Source organism: Grammomys surdaster, unplaced genomic scaffold (assembly GCF_004785775.1).
Source record: "Grammomys surdaster isolate TR1022 unplaced genomic scaffold, NIH_TR_1.0 237, whole genome shotgun sequence".
Lineage (NCBI taxonomy): Eukaryota > Metazoa > Chordata > Mammalia > Rodentia > Muridae > Grammomys > Grammomys surdaster.
The window spans coordinates 2,138,687-2,149,795 of NW_021604682.1; the positions used below are offsets into that span (position 1 = coordinate 2,138,687).

Consider the following 11,109-nt stretch of genomic DNA (forward strand, 5'->3'; position numbering starts at 1 on the left):
ATATATGTATGTTTTTTTTTTTTTTTTTTTTTTTTATATATATAAATAAATAAGTAATTCTTTAAAAAAAAAGAGAAAATATATAACTACATTTTAAGCAGGTTTGTAAGCAGTAAATGTTATTAGTGGAATGTTTGTGAAGTGTGCACAAAGCTCTGGGTTGCTCCCTCAGCCCTGGAACCAACAGGTGACTGTGGTGGCACACGCCTGTAACCCAGTCCTCAGGAGATGAGAACAAGTGACACAGCAGTTCAAGGTCAGCCGATGGCTGCAGAGTCATTTTAGGCCGAGCTTGGGATACATGAGACCCTGTCCTAAAACATTAAATTTAGATGGCCACTTCGTTATTTGGCCAATCTTTGTGAGTTTATCCCTGCCTCTGCTTCTTGTCCTACAGGACATGATGCTGATGTCTCTCTGCTGCATGGAGCTCCAGCTGGACCAGTGGTTACTGACCAAAGGCAGAAGCTCCACAGGTAAGAGGCATCTGGTTCTTGGTGTGGTGATTTTTCTGAACCCCAGAAGGTCGAGGGAAGCTAAAGTGGGGGTGCTGGGTCATGCAGTGTGGGCTCCTTCTCTGAGATAGCTTTTAAGTATCTCTGGTAAAGCTCTACACTTGTGAGGCGAAAGCAGAGGCAGGTATAACATGAAGCAACCTGCTGTTGCTGTTATTTGGGACTTGAGAAGATAGAATGCTGGCTTCGGAGTGACTACTCAGTGCTGTGTGTCTCAGCAGTTCTCTCAGATCCTTCTTGTGGATTCTACCTGGCAGAGTGCAGATAAGCTCAGAGTTTATTCAGGGAAGTTAGTGGCCCTCTTTCTCTCTCTTGTGGTCTCTGCACCTCTACCGACTGAACTACTCTTTGTCCTGCTGCTCATGGGCTATAAGTCTCTGGCACCTTGTTATGGACACTTAAGGGAGGGCTGAAGGTGACCTCTGTGGCAGGAGGGTGTTGGGATGGTGTACATGAGGGTCTCACATTGCTCTGATGGTTTTTAGTATCTCCCCGGAACTGCCCTGCTGGTGTGGTGACAGGCAGGTTTGGGCCTGACTTCCCGGGAACCCACTGCCTGGGTGACCTCCTGCAGCTGTCATTTGCGTCATCTCAGCGGGACCTGTTTGAGGACGGCTGGCTGGAGTTTGTTGTCCGCGTTTACTGGCTGAAGGCACGTTTCTTGGCACTACAGGTTAGTCCCATGTCATGCAGGGAGGGCAGAGAATTGGCCATTATTGAGGAAATACTCATCCATTGCTGTACTGGACTTGGTCTGAGGATGTAGGGTGTGGTGGGGAACTGCCAACGTGCCAGCAGTCCAAACATGACTGCTATTGTAGAAAGCACCTCCGTGCCCGCCACAGAGCTTTGGGAGGGATTCTGTGTTCCCTAGCAGCCCCTTCTCAAGATTGCCTCGGTTGACCCTTTCTGTTTTCCCGAGAAAGCTCAGGCAAATATCAGGAAGGGAACAGAGCTCTCCAAAAGGAACAGCTCTTCTGTCTCTGAGGGTTCGAGGAGCTCCTCCTCAGAGCCTTGCTGGGAAGGCCAGAGTGACTTGAAACTTCCATCAATGCCAGCATTGGTGCACTGGAGACTGTCAAAGACAGCCAGATTTCAGCAGCTGCAGCAGCTCGGTCTGAGGGAAGCAACACACTTAACATGAAGGCTATCGGTTCTACACTTAGGACAGGACTTAGTTTAACTCCAGGTCTGTATGACACCTGGCTGTGCTGAGCTGGCACTGGTGTCTTTACCTGTGACATGGGTTAGTGATACTGTGTTTCACAGAGTTGAGGCATGGATCGTTCATTCACTTATTCAGTCAACAGATACTTGGTTAGCCCCACTTTTCTGGAAAGCCCTTTTCTGGGGTGAGGTAAGAGGATAGCAATACTGAGCTTAAAAACCTAGCTTTGTGGTACATGTCTGTAATCCCAGCACTTAGAGGGATGGAGTTTAAGGTCAGCCTGCAGTAGCTAGTACCAGATCAGCCTGGACTATGAGACCCTGTCTTTAAGCAAATAAGTAAAAACCAACTTAAGGGTGTCTGCATCTAGTGAGATCTGGAATGTATAGGACCTGACATAACACAATTAGTTCTCTACTTTTTGCCCCCATTTCTTCTTTTTCCCTCTGACCAGGGAGACATGGAACAAGCCTTGGAGAACTATGATATCTGCACAGAAATACTCCAGAGCTCCAGTGCTATCCAAGCAGAGACAGGGGCTGAGCAAGGGGACATTGTCATCCGGCTACCCAACCTTCATAACGACTCCGTTGTTTCCCTGGAGGAAGTAAGTGGGAGCGTTTAATGGTATTTTCTCGGTGGAAGACTTATTCTGAGTTAATCTTCAGACCAGACCTGATGTGCTCCTGTGGAATAAGAGATGCCCAGGTGCTGAGCAGTAGGTCCTGGAAGGGGAGGGAAGCAAGGCAAGGAGCTAGTCCGCCATCAAGTGTGGAAGCTTCGGGCAAGCACGGTGTAGAAGTGGTGGTTGGTCCTCTTCCTCTTGTGAGCAGCAGCAGCCCTAGCAGAGATGGAGGGATGTGCTAGCCGTGCAGACTGTGCTGACTGGCTGTACACAGTGCGCGCCAGGCAGCTTCTGATGGTCCTCTTCTCGCTGTGCTCCCTCTGCCTGCTGCAGCTCCTCGCCTGTGATGTTTCACATGGCTCAAAGTAGCTTTCAGATTCCTCTGTCTTTGTTTTAGGATAAGACCAGGTACTCCGCTGCCTGTGTCAGGATGCATTGGGACTCTTGTGAGTCAGTAATGTGTGTCAGCCCTCTGGCACCCTGGCAGTCCGTGGTTGTTCAAGTCTGGTTTGCTGAACTGTGACCGTGAAGCTTTTCCCCTGTCCTGGCAGATACTGTTAGAGACCCTTCTGCTTCTGTAGTGGCTGCGTGTTTGGTTTTCCTTGAATATACCTTGGCACTGATGTAAATAGTTTTGAAGGTGTGTACGTATTGTGTGGACACTGATACATTTTAAGTGAGGTAGCCTACTGTAGTTGGATGAAACGGTGTGCTGGGGTATTAGCTTGTCTCTCCTGTTCGGATGGGATGAATCGGACAGTGGCTAAGTGCAGGGATTCGCCAGCAGACAGCACCTTTGGATCCTTTTCAGATTGAGAAGAACCTGAAGTCTCTGGAAAGGTGCCAGTCCCTGGAGGAGATTCAGCGGCTGTTTGAGGCGGGTGACTACAAGGCTGTGGTGCATCTGCTCCGGCCCACTCTGTGTACCAGTGGGTTTGACCGAGCCAAACACCTGGAGTTTATGACTTCCATTCCTGAGAGGCCAGCCCAGCTGCTCCTGCTGCAGGTATGTGCCTTCGCTTGGGCCCCGTCCATGTTTACATTGCCTCTGCTTGTGTATGAAAAAGAGAGAGGTGGGGGCGTTTAGCCTGCCACCTAAAATGACGCCAGACCAGAGATACGATCAAGGTCAGATAATGCCGGAACCTAGGAGTTGAGATTTTATATTAGGTGCGACTTAAGGTGAGCCCACACTTGACTGCGACTTTGCCGGACAGAGGAGGAAAGAATGGTTAAGGTACCCTCCACCGTTGTACGCATTGTTCGTCTCTGTGACACGTACAGCTCCGCTTTACTGCACTTTAGCTCACAGTGTAAAGAGTAAGAGATACGTGCGCACATTTTCCTGCTTGTTGAAAAAGAGCACTGGCATTGCGAGTGGAGTCATGTGTGCCCTCCTGTTGACGCCGCTGCTGCTGTGCCAGGCACACACCAGCTCTATGGAGTGCTCTGTCATTGTTACCACTCCCTTGTCCTGAGTCCAGTCGACACAGACATGGGCAGCCTGAACTCTGTCTCCTTCTGGTTTATGCACTATGCTGCCTGTACATTACTCTGTCGGGTCTTGCCCCTTTTGGTTGGAGGAGTGCAGTAACAGTCCAGCCTTTTCATTGGCGGTTTAATCATTGCCTTTCTTGGACTGGGAACTACCTAAGAGGTACAGCTGTGAGAACAAATGTTTCTCCTCAGCCGTGGTCGGAGCGAAGGAGAGAGATGGTCTAAGGAGAGTGGAGAGGAGTTGGAGGCTGCCTTGGCTCCTGGCCTAGGTGGTGGGTGAGGCAGGAGCCTGCTGAGACCTAGTGAAGTGTGTCTGACCTTTGTTACCCTGAAGGGTACTTAGAATGGTAGTATGTGGGGGGAGAGCTAGTATGGTATGAGTGTCAAAGCAGGGACGGGCCAGCCCTTTGTATTCCGTAGGATGGCCCGCATGCTTAGATGGTATCTTGTTCCTGCTACCTTGTTCCTGTCAATAGATGTAGCCGGAAGCTTTTTTCTTGAGAGAAGTGTTGCCCTGTATTACGAGCTGTTCTGAGGACTGGGCCATTCACTGGGGAGCTTCTGCTTCTAGGAATAAGTGATTTCCAATTGTTGCTGCCTGTTTTCTTATTCAGTGGAATGATTTTTTTTTTAAATAATTAACATTTTGTTTTCATTGGATCTTTGGTTCCCCCCCCCCCCCAAATGTTGTTTGCTATTGAATCGTGGCTTTATTTTTGTTTTGTTTTTATATTCAGTCTCTCAGTTTTTTACGTTGCAGGGTCTGTTCACACTTGCAGGGAGATGGCTGTGGTTGTCTTCTCGGTGCGGTGCGTTTGTGTCGTATGCTTAGAGAACCTTTCCTAGGCCGGAACCGCCGCGCTCATCTGCTCAGGTTCTCCGCACAGGGGCTGGCGTTCCTCCGAGTGCCTGGCAGTGGCCAGGAAGGCTATAGAGGGGAGGAGGGAGTCCACGATGTCACCAGCAGGGATGAAGGGATACTCGCCCTGACTCACCCACAGCAGTGGCCGTGTTGTGTGCCTTGCATATTTTAACTTGGCTGCTTTGCCATTTCTGGGGTGGAGATCAAACTCGCACTCCTTCTCATGGTGAGAGGATGGGATAGGGGAACGGGGTCCCGATTCAGCAGGCTGCTTTTTATGTTCCTCAGTACAGCAAATAACTCCTTCCCGTCCGGTTAATTTTTAGACGTTACTATTTTGGGTTGTTAGCTATACTTTTTAACCCTACTGATTTTTGCCTGTTTGTTTTGAACCCAGTCTCTTAATGAAACTCTCATTTCTTTGTATTGTTTGCTGTCTGTCTGTTTAGGTGTGTGGTAGTGCTGCCCACGGAGAGTGCTGATTTAGTTTCAACACGAGTTTGGCGGCTAGTCTTCTGCTATCTTGTTCTGTGTGGCCGAGAGCGCTCTGTTCTGTTAAAGCAGTGGTTCTCAACTGACCCTTCCTCCCAGGTCATGTGTCAGGGCTCTGTTCTGTTAGAGCAGTGGTTCTCAACTGACCCTTCCTCCCAGGTCACGTGTCAGGTCTCCTGCATATCAGACATCCACAGTTAGGAAGTAGCAGTAAAATAATTTATGTTTTAGGGGTTAGTCAAAGGTGAATTAGTCACTTGGTCTCAGCTCTGCTACTTGACAGCTCCATAGTCTAGCTCACAGATTTATAAGTGGGAAGATTAGGCACAAAAATAAAGCAAGGTTTTAGAAGCTCCCTGTCGGGTGGCCTGACATATTGCCCCGTACCCAAGTCAGAGTGTGCTCTTGCAGGTGCCGCAGGGCTGTGTGGAAATGCTGATGTGGGACTGCTCCTGGGTCTTTGGTCCTGTCCTTTGTTTCCTCCCAGTCTCAGACTTTCGTTTTGCTTCTTGTGCTCAGGACTCATTGCTGCGGCTGAAGGACCACAGACAGTGTTTTGAATGTTCTGATGTGGCTCTGAATGAAGCTGTCCAGCAGATGCTGAACTCAAGTGAATCTGCAGCCAAGGAAGAGTGGGTGGCTACAGTGACCCAGCTGCTGCTAGGCATCGAGCAGGCACTGTCATCAGACAGCAGTGGCAGTATCCTGAAGGAATCATCCTCTACCACTGGCCTTGTCCGGCTCACCAACAACCTCATTCAGGTAACTCCCGGCTTTTCTTTGTCCTATGCTGTCTCAGCAGGTGGTTTCTGCTAACCCTTCTGAGGTTCACAGATACTGAGTTGTGTACCCTAGAGGGACACATTGGCTTCTCTGCCTAGGCCTGTGGAGTTTGAGGAGGTAGCTGTCCACAGATACAAACCTTCTGGGGACTGCTTTGTCTAGAGGTTAGAGTTGATGTAACACATGGTGTGACAAAGATCTTCAAACATCTGTTCCAGAGGGGTGGAAGCAGGCTTAGAGCAGAGGTGCTGGCTGCATTTAGTGTGCAGAGTGAGGACCAGAGTCCAGGTCAGGCTCCCTGCCAGGCTTTCCTACTCCACACTACCCGAGAACTGCAGATTGAGGGCTAGTACTTCACACCTTAGGTTGGCCCCAGTCCCCTGTGTTTCCCAGGCCAGCTCTGGGGCCTGTCCTCTTCACTGGACTGCCTTCTGCTGTCTTCTCAGCTCACACTCTGGCCATGCTAAGTCCTCCCGAGTGAACCACTGCTTCCCTACTCCAGGGTTATTTTGCCCTCTGTTTTGTCCTACCACAGTCTGGGTCCCTGCCCTTTCTTTGCTGTGGAAGCCCTGTAGTAGTTCTTCCTGTACCTTCTGCTTTGTAAGCCCAGTCACCGTCCTGCCACAGAGGCAGCTTTTACACTGAAATGAGGTGTCTCCTCTCTTACCTAAGCTCTTCACATGCTGTGTGGGTCGTGGGTCAGGGTGCACTGGTCTCCAGCTTTTCCTCTTCTGTTTTCTTAGCTGAAGCTTTTCTGGGCCACCTCTGGGACCCTGGCCTGTGAATGTGTCCTATGCCCTCATGCCCTGTCCTCTCTGGGTGTTGGGCATACCACAGTCATTTACCTGGAAGCCTTAAGGGCTTATGTCTGATCACCCTGTGCATGAAACCCTGTTGCCACTCCTGCTTTTATGGTAGTGTCTGTCTAGGCCCACATGGCTTGGTAGCTTCGCCATGCCTGCCTTCCCCTGGGAGTTAGCTCCCCTCGTCATGGTTGGTAACTGTGTGTGGCATGAGATTGCCACTGGTCATTCTGGGAGTCTGTCTAATAACAAACTGGGATGCTGGTAGGTCAGTGTTCCCATATTAGAGCTATAGGGGTAGGCAGACAGCATGCCTCACCATTTCTGGAAGTCACTACAGTGTTGGCTCATTTCAAGAGGCCTGGGGAGGTGGTTGTGATATGTTGTGATATGCTGTTGTCCTTTGCCAGGTCATTGACTGCAGCATGGCTGTGCAGGAGGAGCCCAAGGAGCCCTGTGTCTCCTCTGTGCTGCCCTGGATCATTCTGCACAGGGTCATCTGGCAGGAGGAAGACACGTTCCGTTCCCTGTGCCACCAGCAGCAGCTTCAGAACCCAACAGAAGAAGGTGTGCTGGCTGTAGGTTTGGAAGGATGGGTCTTTCCCATCCCCTATGTGGTGGGGCCCTATGGCCTTATTCCGGGTGTTATGAATAGGTGTATGCTAGCGTGCTGCCCGGCTTGTTGAGCCTCTGGAGCACTGTGGTATTTACTTCTTAGAGGTCCTGCTATAGGCACGTCTCAGGGTACTCATACCTCATGGAGACCCTTTGTCATGGCTCAGTGACTTTTGTTTAAGTATAAATGTCTGGCGATGAATGTCTGAGGAACTCTTGACATATTTGTACTAAATTGTAGAACTCTTGACATATTTGTACTAAATTGTTTTCACAAAAGACTTGAGTAGTGAAACATGTAACTATAAATGTTTATTATTTTTCTTATAAAAATGAAAATTACCCATACCAAAGAGTTTTCTAAAAGCTACCAGCAAGTGCTGGACATGGTGGCATGCATATACACCTAATCCCAGCTCTTGGGAGGTAGAGGCAGGTGGATCTCTGTGAGTGAATTCTAGACCAGCTTAGTCTAGATAGCAAGGTCCAGGATAGGCAGGGCTACATAGAGAGAGCCACTCTCAAAGAAAAGAAGCAGGCAAGCTGTGGGCAAGTAAGTAAGCAGGAGGAACTAGTGTAGTGCCCTCAGCCACACACCCAGGGAAGAGTGGATGTGTTCTGTGGACAGGCAAGCACAGTGCTGTGTCTCTCCACTGTTTCCTGTCCTGTGAACGAAGGGAGAAGGGGAGTACTTCCATCCTCCCATGACCAGACTTAATTCCAAGGGCACGGCACTGGCGTGAGGACACTTCTGGCTGAGATACCTTAAGAACTGAGTTACTCAAAGTGGACACTGAATGAAGCAAAAAGCTGCAGGATCGGGGAGAAGGAGCAGTTAACCTGGGATGTTAGCCCAACAGGCCGTGGCCAGGCTGTCGGAGCGAGCTCTGGAGTGACAGTGGCTTTCAGAGCTGTCCTGCTGCATCATCCTACTGGATGTGGGCTCATGAAGTGCACAGCCTCAGATGAAATAAGTCCTGCAGCTGTTGTAGACACTGAAGGAACTGGCAGCTGGATATAGCAAGTTTTACCTTAAGGGAAATCTTGGTGGGGGGGCCTCAGCTGCCTCTGTAGACATGGGCCGTGGGAGGGGGAGTTAGAACTAGTTTTAGGGAAGAGTTAGGTAGGTTTTATGTAGGAGGAAATTCATGATTTGTAAGACTGTCAGGCAACTCATAGCCGCCTGTAACTCTAGATCCAGAACAGTTTGGTTGTCACAGGAACCAACATACACGCTGCAGACACTGACACACATTCAAAAAATAAAAACAAAGCCTTTGAAGAAAAAAAAGAAAAGAAAACTGGAAACTGAAGAGCCCACGAAGGCTGGAATGGTTTCAGCCTTTATTCTTTGAAGGGATTTGGCAGGGGGTGGGGGAAGGGTTTACTTTCCTATTTGAGACTGATACATTCTTGTAAGATATTTAAGCTGTGTATAGCTGTGTGTAATGTCTTCTAATGTTGTCTATTTAAATATGTTCTGTCTTAATTCACTTGTTCCCCTCACCCCCACCCCCCCAAAAAAAAGAGCTCCCAAATAAGGTCTGTGTATAGCCCAGAGTTTTAAGAATCAAGAATCCTGGGGCTGTTGGAGAAGCTAGTAATAACTTAGTGATGCACAGACCCGGAGCGGTGCGTCAGTAGTCAGGCGAGCCTGAGTGGAGGAGTCGGACGGAGTTGTGAATGGAGTATGACCCTACTACTGTAACTTCCTCTGTGAAAAGCCCAGAAGGCGCTTTGAGAGATGTGTGCCGGAAGGAAGGCAGGATTGGTTCTCAGGGTAGTTTCATTTTTTTTTTTTTTTTGTGAATGAAGTATTCAATTACATTTTGAAAAATGTATGATTTCAGTTGATATTTGATAAACATAGATTGTTTATGAAAGCCAGCTAGGTAATTGCTTAGAAGACAGAAAGAGGAAAGAAAAAAAATTCTGTGGTCACATAAGAGAGACAGAAGAGTCCCTGAAGAGGAGGCGTCACCGCCATCCTCCGGTTGCTGCATGCCTTTGCACTAACTCCTGTCTTTTCCCAGGAATATCGGAGATGCCCATGCTCCCATCGTCCCTCATGCTGCTCAACACAGCGCATGAGTACCTGGGCAGGAGGTCCTGGTGCTGCAATTCAGACGGAGCGCTGCTGCGATTCTATGTGAGTGACCCCTTGGCCTGCCCGCCTAAAGCTGGGGCAGGGGGAAAGGTGGGAAGGGCCAAAGTGACTCCTTCAGGCTCGTGTTTGTCTGCCTGTAGGGGTCCCCACTGTGCATCATTGACTAATGCCGTCTGTAATTACTGAAACTTACTACAGAAAATCTGAACCTGGTTCCTGTGGCTTTTTTCTTTCTGTTGCTGTGACAAAATAACAGAGATAGTGATCTTTAAGGGAGGAAAGGTTTCTTTTGGCTCATGGTTTCAAAGATGCTAGTCCATAGTTAGTTGACCCCGTTATCCTTGAGCCTTTGGCATACATGAGGTTGAAAGCACAGGTCCTCATTGTTCAATCAGGAGCTCTTTATACTGACTGTGGACAGTCTTGAACTTGCCCACTGCGATTGACTGGTAGTCTATCTCTGGGCTTACTGGAGATAAGTAGTAGGAACCAGTTAGTGCCAGACAAATTACAGAGCATGAAGTTTTCTGGATGAACCAAGGGAGGAGTATCTAGCCCAGCCTTTGTACCTGCTAATACAGTTTTATTGGGGCATTCATTTACATAGCAATTATGGCTGCTTTTACTATGCACTGGCAGGGACAAGAAGCTGAGTATGTATGGCTTGCAAGTCCTAAAAAACTCTTGGTTCTTTGGCCCTTTAAAAATTCTTGTGCAGGGTAACTTCTGTTGGGTGGGCATGCCCTTTGTAGCTGTAGCTTCCTCCCCGTGCCTCTCTAGTTTGCCCCATCTTCACCCAATTTTTACTACTTACAAGGCGGCCTGTCATTTACTCACTGATTTTATTATTTGACTTTTCTACACTGGTGTGAAGTTTAGAGACGAGGTATTTTTGTTCACTTGGTTCATTGCTGAATTCAAGTGCTTAGTGTAGCACCTGGCACAAGATAGAGGCAGGTTTGTGTGAGTCAGGGCTCTAGAGGAGCAGCTCTGATGGAACGGATGTTAAAGAAGACTTACTAGACGGACTGACCGGCCATAGTCTGGGTAGTCCAATCCAGTGGTGGTTCATCCTGTGAGGTTGGGTGTCTTAGCAGTCCCCAAACAGGGGTAGAGACCAGGAGGATCCCTGGGGAACTGCTTGTTTCAGTCTGTGTTGGAATCCTGAAAAGTTTGACTTTTTAAAAAAGATTTATTTATTTTATGTATGTGAGTACACTGTAGCTGTCTTCAGACACACCAGAAGAGGGTATTGGATCCCATTCCAGATGGCTGTGAGCCACCATGTGGTAGCTGGGAATTGAACGTAGGCCCTCTGGAAGAGCAATCAATACTCCAGTGAGCCATCTCTTCAGCCCCAGAAGTTGAACTTTTAATACCAACTGCTGCAACAGGATAGATGAAGTTGCCAGTGGGAGTAAGGGCAAGCAGGCAAAAAAAGCAGTTTCCTTCTTCCATGTCCTTTTATGTGGGCTGTCATGAGATCATATAGCTTGGATTTAGGGTATGTCTTCCCACCTCAGATAATCAAGAAAACCCATCATCACAGGAGAGCCCAGAAAACCCATCATCACAGGAGAGCCCAGAAAACCCATCATCACAGGAGAGCCCAGAAAACCCATCATCACAGGAGAGCCCAGAA

General features: G+C 48.6%; 1 protein-coding gene across 1 annotated transcript in view; it reads left to right on the forward strand.

The window, feature by feature from the left end:
- The window catches only part of Cabin1 (calcineurin binding protein 1), a 121,193-nt gene that overhangs the window by 22,301 nt on the left and 87,783 nt on the right, over positions 1-11,109 (forward strand). The window contains exons 14-20 of the mRNA XM_028773981.1: positions 398-476; positions 1,001-1,188; positions 2,138-2,290; positions 3,120-3,314; positions 5,679-5,921; positions 7,156-7,312; positions 9,394-9,509. Of these exons, the coding sequence (XP_028629814.1) occupies positions 398-476; positions 1,001-1,188; positions 2,138-2,290; positions 3,120-3,314; positions 5,679-5,921; positions 7,156-7,312; positions 9,394-9,509 (1,131 nt within the window). The remainder of the gene's footprint in view (positions 1-397; positions 477-1,000; positions 1,189-2,137; positions 2,291-3,119; positions 3,315-5,678; positions 5,922-7,155; positions 7,313-9,393; positions 9,510-11,109) is intronic.